Raw genomic sequence first — 16,395 nt, 5'->3', positions numbered from 1 at the left:
TTTTTGCCCGTTTTGCCTGTTTTACTGCAGGTGACACGTGTTTATACTTGTTCAGTAGCAGTGTGTTCTCTGCGTGTTTTTTAGCACCTCAAATATAGTGGCATTCTGGTCTTAAACTGTAGCCAATAAGCCTATGGTGTCTGAAATTGGGGTGAGTGCTTTCTGACCTGCCTAGTGACCTTGTGGAAAGGTGGGACATTTCATCCACTGATGGGAAATCATGCTGTGGTTTCCCCTGAAGCCTCTCCAACTGCTTCTACAGGGAGCCATGGAGAAGGTAAATAAAGAGAAAACCACAGGCATCTATTAAATAGAAGAATATTTGAAATCTGTATCCTCTCTCTTTGGTTCAAGTTGATGAAAAAAGTTTTGTGAAGAAAACTCTGCTATGTGATAGGATCACTTAACACAGTAATGTAGCATCAAAATATGGAAAGGAATTGGATTCCTGTTTTCTTGATGGTGAGAAAGAAAACTAGCAAACTGATCAAATGTAAGCAAAGAAATAATTTTGCCAAAACGAAGCAAAGGTAACAATTATTTGTTCTTTTAATCTGCCAGTATCATCTTATGTGATGAAGTACTGAATGAGACATGGCTTCTTTCCATATTCAGTTTAAGGAACAAGGTACATTAAAAATGTCATTTGAAATGGAGCACATATGTGACAGTAATCTAAGGGAATTCTGAATTAATTTGAGATTAAGTATATTTCTGCTTTTTATTGCTTATTAGAGTGAGGCAGTACTAATATGTGTTTTATTTCTCTAGGGGGAATTACCCATGATACTTTCCAAAAGGAACTTATGTGTTTTGACCCTGACACAGACAAATGGACTCAGAAGGCTCCAATGACGACAGTCAGAGGTCTGCATTGCATGTGTACTGTAGGAGACAAGCTATATGTTATTGGTGGAAATCACTTCAGAGGAACGAGTGATTATGATGATGTTCTAAGCTGTGAATATTACTCACCAACTCTAGACCAGTGGACTCCAATTGCTGCCATGTTACGTGGGCAAAGTGATGTTGGGGTTGCTGTCTTTGAAAATAAAATCTATGTTGTTGGAGGATATTCTTGGAATAATCGGTGTATGGTGGAAATAGTTCAGAAATATGACCCAGAAAAAGATGAGTGGCATAAAGTATTTGACCTTCCAGAATCTCTTGGTGGCATTCGAGCCTGCACTCTTACTGTTTTCCCACCGGAGGACAATACAGGGTCACCATCTAGAGAATCTCCTCTTTCAGCACCTTAGACACATCTCGACTTATGATGTTGTAGTAACACCTTTGCACTGCATCATGGAGTCTATTATTTTTCTTCAGTAGTTTCTGTTAGGCTTAGCCTACAGCATTTCATACAATTACTGGAACAAAAAAGACTTTGACATTATTTGTGCTGTTTGTTTGGCCTAGAATGTTTGTCAAGTAGTTAACAAAAAAAAGATGTACTCACTCGAGCCAAATGTTTAACAAATGAGAAGATACTGTCTATAAACTGTATGAACTAGGTACGTTATTAATGTTGTGTATTGGGCATGAGGTACCTTATAGCTTACATTTGGAAGCTCAAAGAGTCAAATTTGAAGACTTTGTATTGATCACAGTCTTTAACTAAATTTTATAGTCAAAATCTCTCTTCCTTTCATTTTTGACTGCTGATTACAAGGGGAGGTGAAGCACATCAATGTGAACTATGACAGAAGGTTGCCAAGGGGCCTGAGCTACCTCCCTCGTTTCACAGAGTACTTTTGACATATCTGTTTGCCCACCTGATTTTGTGGGTGCTTTCAGAGCATATGAAGTTTCTTAGACAGAGGGGAGAAATAAAATAATGTTCAAATACTAGCACTGTACAGGAAGCAGACCTTGTAGAGGCCAGGACTTTTTTTATAACGTATGTTGAGTGGTTTTCCTGCTTCGGTTGAGTGATGCTTCAAACAAAATATTTAAAATGTTTTGTTTGGGTTTTTTAATTTGTTTTTCTTTCAGGAACTGGCTTCCGCTTGCATGGGAGCACACACTATTAACAAATGGGAATTCAGTGCGGTTGTACATTCTGTTGTATGCCTGTACTGAATATGGGTAGATAAGGGCTAGAAATATTACCTTATGCCACTGAATTTGACCAAACTGTTCCATCAGATCAAATTTAATCTACCTTTTCTCCGTTGCTGTTGAGATAACTTGCATAATGTGTCCTCTGTATAGTCTCAGTTAATAAGGTTACTTAGCACAAAGTGCAGCTTCAGTGGGAGAGCTGCTTTTGCTCAGTGAACTTGGACTACCACATTTTACCTTCTTTTGTTCAATAAAACTTTTAACTGCAGTGATTCAGTCTAAGCTACCTCATTAATGTATTTGGTTTTCTTCCTCTGCCTCGCTGTCTCCAGGATATGCAGTATGTATATCGGTGTGGGTAGATAAATTTACTAGGAAACCAATGCAGAAGTGATCATGAATGGGTATTTTTGATCTACTTTTAAGAAACTACTTTGACCTGATCTGTTAATTTTATTGTTAAAGACTGACAAAAGAGCGAACTGTCTTAATTTTTTTGTCCTTGGAGAACTACTGCTTATGTGTGTAGCCATGCAAATTTACAGAAGTTTTTATATGCTCCAAAACACAGTGCAGTGCAGCTCTGGGTGCTTATAGGAGGCTAATATGATCATGCTTGTTCTGAACTTCCCGTCATATGTTACAAGTGGTTTTGCTAATGAACACAGAAGGGTATATCATCTGGGGAAATCTGTTTAAGACAGCTTATTTGATCGTGCTACCTATTACCGATAACCGTGTGAAGCTCAATAGACTTCTGTTGGGAGTATGTTATTTGTATTTTGTCCCTGCCTGCTTGATGAAGCAAGCGGCAGTATTACGATGGTATCAGTTTTGGAAGTACTAATATTTATTCTTTATGCAGTTTACTAGTAATGATCACTACCAAAAGTGTATATGTAAGCTCTAGCTTTTATAATTGTTTCAGTTAAAATCAGAAGTAATTCTTCCTCTTAAAAAAAAAAAATCTTAATTATCTTAATTCTGCATAGCTGTGCAAGGTTGTTACATGTGTTAATAGTGGCACCAGTGGATACTCTTGGAAAGTGGCCAGTCAAGATGAATTGGTTTGTCCCCTTAAGAATTCTCTTCAAATGCTGTGGAAAGCACCAGCCAGGAAAAGGTTGCTCTGTTGTTTTAAGTATGTCAGTCATTTAAGTGTCGCATGCTACTAATTTTTTTTCCAGCTCAGAGATGGTATTTTAGACCATGCTTTAGTCTAAATCTCCTGAATTCTGTATTTCTTTTCTATTTTGTTAATTGAACTTAAAAGTAGTTGAAGCAGTTGCAACTCCTTTTGGATTATGTAAGCGTATCCTGGTGTTTGTATGCTGGAAATGAGGAGATGCACTGTTTAAAAGTGGGTGTCCTCACTGGTATTCTCCATTTGGGAGAAGCTTAGGGTGGGTTCTGACTATTATCAGATAAATAGAAGTCAGGATGACTTGAGAACAGCCCAGGAGCTGATATGTGGCCACAATGTTGAGATTTATTTTTTTAGTGACTCATTATGTGTTAAACTTTAAGTGGAAGAATTCCTTTTGAACATCATTTTGTCATCGGTGTTGGGCATAGCATAGTGGATTAAATGTAGTGCTTCAATCAAATTAATCTTTTGAGGGTTTTTTTTATGTCTCCTTTTGGATTAAAGTGTTCATAAGTACCTTAGTTAACATCTCACCAGGACTGAAAAGCAAACATCAGAGATGTGCCAAAAAGCCGCAACCTGTCTTCTTCTCTAATGCAATGTAAAATGACTTGATCTTAACCGTAGCATAACAAACCCTTTCCATCTCTGAATCCACAGCCATAGGTGGACAAATAGATATAGTTGATACTTGGTCTCCATTTACAGTAAGGCTGCTTTTATGAAGAGAAAGCCTTTCATAGTATCTAGAGCCAGCAGTGTCCAGGTGATAAGTAGCTGCCTCTTTCATGAATCTTGAATGCTTTCATTTTTGCAGTTACACTACCTAAATTAGAAAAGCATCTGGATAAAAAGCATTTAGTAGATAATTTGACCTGAGTGTGACTAAGCCAACACTAGTGTGCTAGCAGAGAGAGCCACTGGAGCTGCCTGCCCTCTCCTGATGATGCGATTTATGACAGGACCCAACCTATACTGTGCATCTGCAGTCTTGGCATTCTTGGGATAATAGAGTTATGATGGGCTGAGAACCAGAGCAGCAGAAGGCAGCTGTCTGACAACCTGACCTGCAGCTCTAGAGTTCCCTTGTACTTAAAAATTACTGGGTCTTAACCTGTTCCCAGGACAAAAATGAGTTGTTTTCTCATACCAATGCTATTTTTAAATTGCCTGTTCTGTTTCTGAGGGGAGGAATCTGCAAGGAGTTGCATTTTAGTAACAGTCGGAAGCTCCAACAAACAATCTGGTTCTTGAACAGAATAATAAAATCTTAAATTAGGGCACTTTGCATACAGATAAATAAAACTCTCCCCAGAGGCTTACAGTCTTCACGTGATGAGGCTGGTTGGACATCAAAAACCAATTTGATGCCACAGCAGTAAGTGTAATATAAATGTCTGGAGAAGTTTATAGCCAAAGATTTGGAGATTATTTGATCTGGAAAGATCAGAGCACTTTTTTTTGGAAAGTTCAGTCTGCCTATCACAGTTGTTGCTCCTTCTTAATTTACCCTCCAGCTGGTCATAATGTCATCTTTGCATTGGTGTCTGACTGCTGGTTGCTAGTTTTTTAATTCTTCCTTTCTGTAGCTGCCATCTGTGTTACTTCCTGTGCTCCTAACCAGAACTGATGAAGCTGAAGCTCTTCTAATGGCGTGGTCCTCAAGTCAAGGGAGAAAATAGCTCACTGCTATTGTTTCTGCCCTGCTGGTATGTAACAGACTTTAGATATATGTAATCATAATTCAGCCTGTGCATACTGGGACATATAGAAGCTGTTTTGACCTAGTAGAAGGTGGTATGTGTGTGTCGAAGGGCTAATACGTGTCCTGTTTCCTCCTGGCTTGCATCTTAGATGGTGTTTTAGGTTGTGCGTAGTGATAGGTTACCCAGAGATCTGGGGGAGTCAAGCTTTCTTATGTAGCACTTAATGCTTTCCATGCTCTGTGAAAGTATTCTTTACTTGCACAGCATATGTAGCTTATCAGATTTTTATTTTTTTGTATTTTAATCGAAATGTGAATGGTAGTTCTTTGTGTACAGATGGGGTCAGAAAAAAGAAGTCTTAAAATGCAGAATTATGTATGCTCTACTTAATGATAAAATTTCTGGCCCCATGAGTATTGCAGGAAAATATTTCATATTTTCAGCTATGAAAAGGTGATCTCAGTTCTGAGAGCAAGCTAGGGGATTAGGATGACTTTACAGACTGGCACTAGTTCACGTGTTCTTGTTGCCAGTATTTTACACATCATTATGTGAACTTTTCTCAGTCTGTAGGCTCTGTCTTTTGATGTCCAGCTCTGCTGGAGCTGCTGATTCTGGGGAAAATGTAGTGGGATTTGTTCTGTGATGTATCTTACTCAGTAAAACAGCATGGCTAGTTTTTGTCAGGAACTCCTGCATCAGTGATGCACACGAGTCCTTCAGAGTTCTTTAATAACGAGGTGATTAATAGAAGATGCAGTCCAGGTAACCTGGGGGTGGTGCTACAGCAGGAGCCCTGCATGGTTGACATTCCAGAAGGGATGATCTGGAATAGGGGTTGCTGCCACCTGTGTGTATTATTTTGAATGCTGTTTCCCCCCTCACTCCCATCTTTGGGAGCATGTATTGCTGCTATTTGGTATTTTCACTTTATAGTCATGAAGTGAGTATTGCCTTTCTGAATCTGTAGTAGAAGAGAAAGGTTCTGTTGGTTCTTTCTGAGCTACATGCTGTCAGGCTATCCACACATTCATTAAAATATTTTCTATTTGGGGCTCTCGTTTTGCACTGTAGAAATATCTGACATGAAAAATGTGTTTGGGACTAGGAACACACAAAGCTAATAAACTTGCAGAGTAAAATTATAATTAGAGGCCGGAAAAAAGCATTTTTTTAAGGTTTTGTTGGCATAGTTCAGAGGCTTGTACATTGAGCTCTCACTTTTTTTCTTATTATAGTTGGTTTAGGTGAACCGGTTGTTCATACCTGCTTGGACGCCTGTTGTGTTCTCAAATAGACTGCAGCATTCTGTGCTGGCTGGCATCTCTATTCTCTGGGCAGGTGTAAAAGCATCTTTCCCATCTTCCATACTGCCTGTTGATTGAGTTCCAAACTAAATCTGAGCTTTGGTTTTCATATCTACAGTACATTGTGGCTCTGGCCTGGTAAAGATCGTGTGGAGCTGAGGATTGAGGGCCATGGCTTTGACATCTAATGGCCTGCCAGCCCCTTGCTGCTCTGTGAGGTGTTTCCAAATTCAGCTAAAATCTGTGCGCAGGAGGCAAATCGCTTAAGGCTGACCTGAAAATCTAGTTACCCTGGCATCTAAAGACCATCAGAACCTCCTCATCTTTTTCAAGGAGGGTTGTGTACCAGAGCTGCTGAGTGCTCTGGAAGGGAGTAAGTACAAGTACCTCTGTGGTACGCAGTGCTCCTTACTTGGCCATTAGTTCTTTCTTTCTTCTGTACCTGTATGGAAATTGCAGGAGGGAGGGTCAGGGTTTGGCCATGCTTTCCAGATCTCAGCAGGGAGCAAGCTCATTTACTGTCGTCTGTCTGCACAACACTGTGGGAAAAAGAAATGTAGGAACACTTCAGATTTTAAACATTAATTCATGGAGGAGTATCAATTAATGAACGTAAAATATCAAATTGATCCATTTTTATCATGTGTTCCCCATACCCAGGATTGTTCCAAAGTTCTTCACCTCTGTTGAATTAACTACTTTGCCTTTACCTCCCTTGTTCAACATCACTGTATAAAGATTGCTCGGTTTCTTTTCCACTTGTTTTACATTGCTTGTAACCTTTTCTTAGAAGTGTGGAAATATTTTTCCTTACATGTTTTATGCACCGAAATAAACAAAACACTGATCACCTGAGTCCCCTCCCCACGTTTGTTACACAGTGCCTGCCAGTGTATCTTTCCATATTTTTACGCAAACCTTTGACAGCTGTCAATAAACATCATTACAAAGTCATAGAACTCCTGCTAATGAGCACAGGCTCCTATGCTAATTATGGTAAAGGGGGGGTCATTCCTTTCCTTAACAGCAGAATATATCTGAAAAAATAATTTGCTTTGGAGAACAGACCTGCCCTGCATCAGACATTTAAATACAAGTTATTTTGGCCTGTGTTTGCTAACTTTGGTTTTGAATATTTTACTCTTTCAGATGTATTTTTGCAAATAGTGCCTATGTAGCTTTTTTTAGAGTGTGTGTATTCTTTGCTAGTAGATGGATAGAGCCACTGGCTTGTGAGGTTTACTCAGCTTCTGCCTGCAAGGCTCCCTCTTTGCCCACAAAGGCTGATTGAGGGCGATGCTCTCCCAGCTTCAAAGAAAGAACTGTATGTAACTAAAGAACCTGCACCAGGCACAGGAAAACTGAACTTGGATGGAAAATCAAAGCAGCTTCTTAATTGCAGTTAAAGAAAAGTCAACATCTCGGTGTGGAAGCCCATGTTTGTAGATAGGGGAGGGGTAGTTGCTGTCCCTTCGGCATGTTTTGTCAGGAGTTCAGGGTGTTAGCGATGAAAGGACCGTTGCTGTAAATAAAGACAATTAAGTAAATCCCTGAGTCTGTCCCCAAACCAGACACAGATTTCTTCTGTTGGTGTTTGTTGTTGCAATGTTATTAACATTTGACTGTGTACATACGAGACATCTCAAGTGCTCATATAGAACAAATGCCTCAATTTTCTGCTGTAATCACATGAATGATGTCCTAGTTCCCACAAGTCACAACACTTTTTTATAGTCAATTCTCAGTGATGTTTTAAAATTATCTAGATGATAGGAGGGATATACTTTTGAGGGTTCTTCTGTAACCACTTTTTAAAGCCAGTTTCCGTGTCTGGCTGTTCTAGTATTGCATTTAGTTGAACCCAACAAACATGAAATGTCAGGTTTTGGTTAATCATTCAGGTTCTTTTGAATTGCTGCGTCTGCTTTTTGCTGTAGAGAGTTTTAAGGACAGGATGTTTTTTCTTGTGGCAAGAAGAAACAAAGAAAGGAAACATCAGATGCCAGCCGGATTATAGCGTGTGCTGTCGGCAGCTTTGCAATTTGGGACGATTTTATGATTTACAATCCTGTCAAATTCATCTGGCTTAATAACCCAGGAGGTTTCCATTTGGCCTGCAGTGACACAGTGCTGTGAAAGGAAAAAACTCAAACATTTTTGCATTATTCCCCAAGCTGTGACTTTTGTCATGTGGCACGGAATAGCAATGCACACTCGCCTGCACTGAGGCAGAAGGCTCGAATCCCATTTCTCTGCATCTGCTTGGGAGACGAGTCTGCTCCCTGCAGTGGGAGCGGCTGCCCGGAGCAAAGGACGATTGTTGTTGCTGCCCAAAGCCAAGGAGTGTGGCCACCTCTGCCCCAGCTGGGGCTCCAGCCCGTGGCACCGGGAGGCTGAAGGTCAGTGGAGGGAATGTAAGTGTGTGAAGGCAGGTTCTGGCTCTTCGTGTCTGAGCAGGGGCAAGCAAGGCTCTTCAAGTGTGGCTCCTGTGCAGACAGCGGGGTCCTAAAAATACCTGCATACAACAGAGTGGAAGAAGGGTTGGGTTTTTTTTATCCTTGATTATTCATAGTAATAATTTGAAAATTCACTTTCCAAAGCACAGCGCCAACTTGAGCCACGATCATTGCTTGTAGAGGTCACTGTAAGAGGATGATGTCTAGATGAGATTGCTCGGTTTCAGCACTTGTCAGCACTGATTTTGGAAAGTGTCATTTTTTTCCCACTGTTTTCTGCCAAGTTCTTAAATATTTCTCATACATTTTTGTGTGTCTCATTCCAGGCAGGTGGGGGCTTGCAGAGACTAAGCAGTTAGAAACGTGACTGAAACCTCTTTGTGTCACCAAGCGTATGTCTTGTATTTAGGGGTGCTGATGAGAAAGAACCTGCAGCCCTGTTTGCTCTCCCCTTCCTTACTACTTCCCCCCCCCAAAAGCCATTCTATTTGTTAACATACATTTTCATTAGACTAGGCATCAGATCTAAGAGTTTTAAAAGATGTGCATTCTACATCTCACTCCTTATTTTTGCTGTGTATTGCAAATTAAGATTTTTTTTTTTTAGTCTTCTGTTAGCTCCATGTGGCATGACAAACCAAACCATTCAATAAACAGCTGCATCTTGCAGCTTGGGGTTACTCCAGAAAATGCGCTACTTAAGGAATCACATCTCATTTTCTTCTTCCATATTTATACACTTATAAATGTGGACTTTCTGGAATTTAGATAACTTGATAGAGATGACGTGTGCCATATGGTTGCTGGGACAAATTCCAGCTTCATCAACAGTCCACTGGCTGAAGGGAAATAGCAGTTACTATTTTGAGCAGTGTAAAATCAGTGCATCAATTAGCAAACAAATTAAAAATTACAGGAGTTTCTTTCTCAGAAGCCTCTGCTCTGAGTCTTTTTCTCCCCATGCCCAACACAGAGCTGACTATTTGGTATCAAGCCAGTAAACCCTGTGTTCATCTTTACTGCTTAGCCATTAGAAATGGCTTAAAATTAAGCAGAGGAATGTTTGATGTGTAAGATGCGAATATGAAAGCCATTAGGCAAAAGACATCCCTATATTACTAAATCTTACAGGTGTGATGTTCACTGAAAGTGGAAGGACGCACCTGCTGGAAGAAGCCCCGGATGTTGCAGTGGGTGGGTCAAAGCAGTGTCCTGACAGTAGAAGCATCGTGACTCTCCAGTGGTACCCGACCACACAAGAGTGTGGCTCTTCAGCTTCACGGGGATCAACACTGCTCCGGGGGAGAGCAGGATGAGAGTCTGGGAGGGGCACCCTTGGCCCTGGCTGTCCATGAGCTGAGTTCAGGTATCTGAAGACCCCAGATATCTGAACTTACTTTCACTAGAGATTGGGTTTACTGCCACTAGAAATATTAATTTGGTTTTATGAGGAAATTTCTTTTTCCTCTTGCTCCTGTTCCATAGTCTTTTACTTGGAAAATACACAGATGACTGCGTGTCTGACAACTCAGAATATTGGAGGGGCGTGTTTCCCCACAGGCACCTCTGCTCCTGCCGATGAGAGCAGTTGTGGCACCCGGCAGTGCCTGTCACGCAGCCTCCTGTTACCCCAGCACTGTGGAGGTGACATCAAGGGGAAGGTCACCAGTGCACAAGTTGAACTGCGCTGAACTGCAGTAATTATTTTAGTAACTCTGCTAACGATCGTGGAACCGAGCTGAAACTGTTCCTGTTTGAAAGAGATGAACCACAGAAAGCCACCTGCTTTTTCTCTATAATTCAACAGAAACTGGGTCTGCTCCTAACTGCAGTCAGTTTTGTAACCTAACCTGGCCTGGAATTGCAGGGGTTAATGCCCATCTCTATTTTCAGATGAGAACTGTAGTACTTGTAGGTATGTCTAAATGTGCAGAGTAGCTTGCAGTCCTGTTGTGTGTCTTCTGCTGTGCTGTCTGCTCTGTATTTAGGCTGCCTTGTCTTGCTAATCACATCACATCTGCCAGCTGTCTGAGGCTGGGAACGAATTGTAAACAAGCTGTCAAGGTGGAGTGGGATGGATTGTTTAAAAGAAAGAAAAGGCAAAAAATCAAGCCACCTTGAATGGCTAAATACAAACTTGAGTGGCTAAATGGCAGCTAGATGTTCTTTCTTCCGTTTTTAGTGCTTGTTCCATCATAAATGATGGATGACGGTTTATACATCAACATTTAGTTGGAAAAACTTGCACTACGGTGGCAAATATATAGCAGTTTCAGACCTGCTCCTGCTCAGTGCCTGAATGAAGCGCTTTACCATTTCTCAACAAGATTTCGTCTTTGCTTTCCATCATTAAGACACTGGAAAGTGGTGGAGTAGTTTAGTGGCAACTTATTCTGCACCAGCCATTGCACCATCAACATTTATCCTATTCAGACTTTTCAAATTGATATTTTTGTGCTTCATTTAGCAGGTTTGCATAATAGGACTACTCAGGTAATATAATGCTAAACAATATAACAGAAAATATATTCTATAGGCACATAAGAAAGCTTTACAGTTTGCTTATTCAATAAAAGTAACTTTTTAGCTTATCTATCACAAATAATCATGTGTTCACAGCTGAATAAAGTGATAAACAAGAGTGATGCAACAGAGGAGCTGTTCTTCCTCAGTTGTAAAAGTTGCAATGTTAAATACCCAGATAGAATCTTTTATGTTCCTTTAAGGTCCATTTTCCTCCTGGGACCAGTGAATGACGTGGAATAAGTTGAGAAGTTTGTGTGGGTCACGGATCAGGTTTACATGTCTTGAAAAGCTATTACAAGAAATAATAGGCTCAGAAAAAAATGTAGAGTGTATTGCTAGCATTAGTATAGACACAGGGTAGTGCAAGTTTGGGTTGTGGCTGTCACCAGTGAGGGAGCTTTTATTTACCGAAACAATGTGATCAAATTGCTGGTGAAATGAGTTTTATGAAAGCTGCAGTGCTTTTAAAGAAATTTTAGTAAAAATATTGCTTACCTTTCAGCCTCTTTGATAGGTTCTGAGGGTTTTGCTGCTTAAAGAAGTTGGTTCTGTAAAACATATATTTTTTTGCAAATTAAGCCTTTGTGTGAAAGGGCAATGTAGGGCTCATGCTGCATCCCACGGACTGGAGTATTTCTGCAGGGATGATGTGGAAGCAACACCTACTTTGGAAAAATTCAACAACCGACTACCTGTAATTTGGGGACCAAGTTACTGCAATGAAGAGGCATTGGAAAGCTACAGCGTAAGAAACCAAAATGAGCACAGTGCAGAAGCAGAGCACTTTGAGATGGTGTTGCCAGCTGGTGTGTAACCTTGCCAGGTAGGTTGAGGACCTCCAGGATGTGCTATAAGGGGAATGAAAGGATATACCTGTGGGTACAGTGCACAGTCTGAGCACAGCAAGTTTTATGGTCTAATTTATACATGCACAGGATTATTGCTAGTTTTTGCTTGTAGTAGTTTAGGGTTTTTTTCCTGTTATGTTCTCACAAGAAAATAACTGATCACTTTGACTATTTTTACTATTTAGGCATAAAGCTGTCATTTAGTTTCTTTGATGTATTTTTCCATATATATTAATCTGTGCTGTGGTATTAGATAAGACTAACCGTGATTTGCTAATGAGAATTACTGTATTCCCAGAGAAAAACCAAGAGTATTTTTAGCAAGAGGATAGACTAACAAGACCACCAAGAGAATACATGGTTGCATTAAATATTGCTGTTTCATATACAGACATTTTACAAAGGATTAGACACTATAAATCCAGTGCTCTTTCCAAGTAGGATAAGTATCTCTTTGAAATTATATTTAACAGTACACTCTAGACTTATGTCATTTAGTGTGTCTAGTCGTGCTATTAGTGACTTGCATCAGTGAAAACCTGCTGTGACCTTACAATACACAAACCTTTAGATGGTCTCTCTTCATCCTTCTGTCAGGGCAGTCTGTTGTTCAGGAATAAAGGCTTAGCAGAAAGGGAAATAAACTTGATCTATACCAATGGAAGGAGGGGGGGGAAAAAAGACAAAAAAAAGGCTTTTTCTACGTGTTGAAAAGGTTTTGAGGCTGATGGTCTTGGGATAGCTGGATGGGTCTGAATGGCCTGAGGCCCTTTGAGCGCTGTATCCAAAGCACCTTAGAGAAGTTCTTGAAGATGTCATTGCAGAAAGGAATCTGCTTTGAGTCCAGGAGGTCTCCAGGGAAGACTAGCACTGGGAATTAAAATACTTTCTTTAAAATAATTAAACACAGAGGTTCAGCAGTAACCGCAAAATGGGTTAATTCTCAGTTGGAGTTACTTCTTACTAAGCATCTGATGATGCGAGAGCTGACATGCAGAACTCCTGACAAACTGCACTAAATGGACTCCTGATGGCTTTTCTACTCCAGTAGGATTGAAGCTGCCTTCCCCAAATTAAAGCTGCCTTTTTCATGTAAGGAGCAAAACTCACTGTCGTGGTAAGCAGACTGATCAGATGGCTCGTTGCCCTGGTTCATGGAAATGATCCTTGAGGGCTGGTTGCAAAAGCGACGTGGTGACAAGCGCACCTACCTGAAGCAGAAGGACCACACAGCCCTGCATGCCCCAGGGTGAGCGCCCAGGATCACAGCTGGTCTCCAGGGAGAAAAACCTTTGCCTTTTGAGGCCCCGTCCTGGAGGGAAGATGCTGCAATTAAAGCTGGCCCTCGAGGCAGGTATGTTTTCCAGCTCTAGTCAGTCATCTTGGTGCATAACAGGAGTGAGCAAGAGAGTTGCTCAAGAGAAACACGTCCCTGCCTCTGGCAAAGTAATTGGGCTCTGAGACAGCAGCACCTGCCCAGCAAAGGTTTGAAGGGCCCCAGCTTGCACCTACTCTCATGTGGCTGCCTCCTGCCGTGCCTACACATCGCTAAGCGTGTCCCTGTGCACAAGGAGCCCCGTGTGCATGTCCCTGATGCTGTGATAGTGTAAGGGAATGTGAACTTCTGCATGAGCAGGAAAACCCTCTTCTTTGTGTGCAGGGGGAGAGCGCAGGTTGGTACCTGGTTCCCTGCAGAGATTTTTAGCTGCTTAAATGGGGTACATCTCTGTGGTTATTGGGCCCAGCTGCTTATCTTCTCTTCTGTTGTCCCATGTTACAGCTGCTGCAAAAGTTTCCCTTCTCTAGGCAGCAGCTTGCAGAAAACCCAGGGGCTGTTTGTCCTGCCCTGTGGCTGTGTGGACACTGCATCGGCAGGTGCTGGTAGAACAATCCCTGGAGGCTCCTTCCTCCATGCAGGGCAAAAGAGAGGATGTTTCCAGCAGGATCAGTGCCCAGTGAGGCCTGTCAGGTTGTGACCATATGGGAGAAAGCAGATCTTTCAGAGGGTTTGGAGCTGAGAGACCAGAAGTGGAAGTTGTTTCAGGGGCTGCAGACCTAAGGGGTGGAGGATCTTGAGGTGAAAGTTTACGTGATTGCTGATAAACACCAGCACTGTGACATTTCCTTGTGTCTGAACAGGCACCGGCTGCTTCTCTGCATCTGGTGGCTTGGATGGAACCTGAGGCTTCAGCAGGAAAAATAATGAAAGGGCTTGCAATGCCCAGGCTGCTCTTTGGGAACCTGCATGGGCACACACTAAGCCAAGAAAATCCTAACAAAACATGAGCTCAGGCGATGCCTGTGGGATCTGCAGGGGGAAAGTGCAGTAGTCAGTCATCCATCATTTTGTAGGGTTTTGCTAAGAAAATTTTTATTCGCTTCCTCTAGGTGAGAAGACTAGAGTTTGTGAGAGGGATGTTGTGAGCAGGTTCACTGGCTGCCTGTGGTGGGGGAGCTGACCTGGCTGCAGGGCTCAGCAGGCGTGGGGAAGATTGAGCCTGCCTCAGTGGGAAAAAAATACGTTAGAGGTCTAAGAAAATGAAGGAAAAACGAGTCCAGTAACAGGAATAAGGGAGGATCAAACAAGAGGGGAAGATGTGCAGGAGAAAAGGTGCTTTTGTGTCACTCCAAGGGCACATTGGGTGCCTGGCACATCTGGCACCATGCCCTCTCTGCCCTCCGGTGCTCCTCTTCTGGCACGGCACCAGCTTCCAGGTCACATTTCAGAAGGTCTCAGTGGCCTGGAGTTTCTGATCAGTGTGTTGTCAATGCTCAGGAGGGCAACTGCTGTGCTCAGGGGGCACACGGTAGCCAGGCTGTGCTTTTTTAGTGGTGGAACTGAGAGCAGAGCTGAGCCCTGGTTACCTCTGGTCTCTGTACTTGCAGTGGTTGTGAATCTCAGGTTCCAGGTTGTAAGGAGATTGTCAGACAGAACAAAAGGTTAGTACTAAAGAAAATTAATAAATGTCAAAATCCATGTAACACCCCATCCTCCAACTTCTTATTACTGACGTGCCACGTGACACCCCCAGAATTTTAATTTCCAATTCCATCTTCTCTGGCTGACCATAGATATGAATTCATTCAAATAGCAAGGAAGGAATTAAGTGTTAATTTAACAAAAAGAAAAGGATACTAAGGAATTAGATTAGATTCTTAAATTAAATATAAACTTGTAAAAAGGCTCCTTGATAATTCTCTGCAGTAATAAAACGAAATGGTATCAATTGTCTGGCAAAATGCTGAGGCACAATCTGCAGGCAGTAGGACAGAAATGCACAGATCCTTATAGTGTCGCTTTTCTTGAATAAACTTGGAAATTTTGATTTGCCTCCTTGCTTGTGCTGCAGTTGATGCACCCAGACAGAGCGGCTCAGTCTACGAGTAGCTGAAACTGCTGGCAGGAGTAGGTGGGTTCAAGGCATCATCCTTCACCATCTGCAAGGGATACAATTAGCAAGGTATCAAGGCTTGCGTATCAAGTTTTAAATAGGGCTTTAAAAGCCCTTTCTCTAGTGAGCATTCGATCATGCTTTATAATTAAAGATCGCAGTGCAGCCGGCTGTGCCTGCAGAGGAGGAGGCAGCCCCTCTGCGCAGCTACTCGCTTCTTTCTTATTTTCCTGGTTGGCAGAGAATGCTTCAGAGACCTGTCACAACGGAGATAAGGACAGAAGCAAATTAAGATTTAGGAATTTCTTCTGGGACTTTTCTAGGCAAAAAGAGGTTTTTAATTGGTTTTCAATTCTGCGACAGCCAAAGGTCTTTTAATTAGGTTTTACATCATTCTCCAGAATCGTGCTTCTTTTCTACGTTTAGCTAACCATGATTTGGGCATCCTTAAACAGAGAAAAATGTACTATTTGTCTTTGTTACAAAAAAATCAAGGTATTGGGCGATTTCGTGTAGATGCTAAATAGCAAATGAATTGTTGAAACTTAAGCCTTCTAAAGATAGTGTTTTAGTCTAATGCTGCTATATTTAGCTTCTATATTTAGCTTATCTGATAAATGTAGTATTAAAGGCTTGATAACTTCATTTTCAATTATTTTTTTTTTGTTTTCTTTGCATTATTCAGCTAGTGAACTGGCTTTAAAGTTTTCAGCTGGAAGTCTATTTTTTTTTTTTACTGATTTTTCCAATTATAAAAATCTTTAAGTAGCCTTACAAATATTCTGCCTTGCAGAGCTCTAGTGCAGTATTGACAGTTTGCAGAGTTAATTTTGACAAACATAAAAAAAAAAGAGGATTATACAAGCATGCTTCTTAATCAATTGTTTTGATTTGAGTTTTTAATGGAGCTCCTGCTCTGCAGAGTGATAGCTGGTAATCAGTTGGTGCA

At 41.4% G+C, this 16,395-nt stretch overlaps 1 protein-coding gene across 9 annotated transcripts in view; it reads left to right on the top strand.

Moving 5' to 3' along the window:
• KLHL13 (kelch like family member 13) overlaps window positions 1–5,275 on the top strand; it is a 69,687-nt gene extending 64,412 nt beyond the window's left edge. For 8 of the 9 annotated variants that reach the window (XM_069868064.1, XM_069868061.1, XM_069868063.1 and 5 more), the window contains one exon: window positions 772–5,274. In XM_069868064.1, the coding sequence (XP_069724165.1) occupies window positions 772–1,259 (488 nt within the window). In that variant the 3' untranslated portion in view covers window positions 1,260–5,274. Of the gene's footprint in view, window positions 1–771 lie in introns of all 9 variants that reach the window. The other variant, XM_069868066.1, reaches the window with a different exon arrangement.
• The last annotated feature ends 11,120 nt before the right edge of the window (window positions 5,276–16,395 follow it).

The sequence above is a fragment of the Phaenicophaeus curvirostris genome, chromosome 13, assembly GCF_032191515.1.
Source record: "Phaenicophaeus curvirostris isolate KB17595 chromosome 13, BPBGC_Pcur_1.0, whole genome shotgun sequence".
Lineage (NCBI taxonomy): Eukaryota > Metazoa > Chordata > Aves > Cuculiformes > Cuculidae > Phaenicophaeus > Phaenicophaeus curvirostris.
This window is presented reverse-complemented; position numbering and strand designations above follow the sequence as displayed.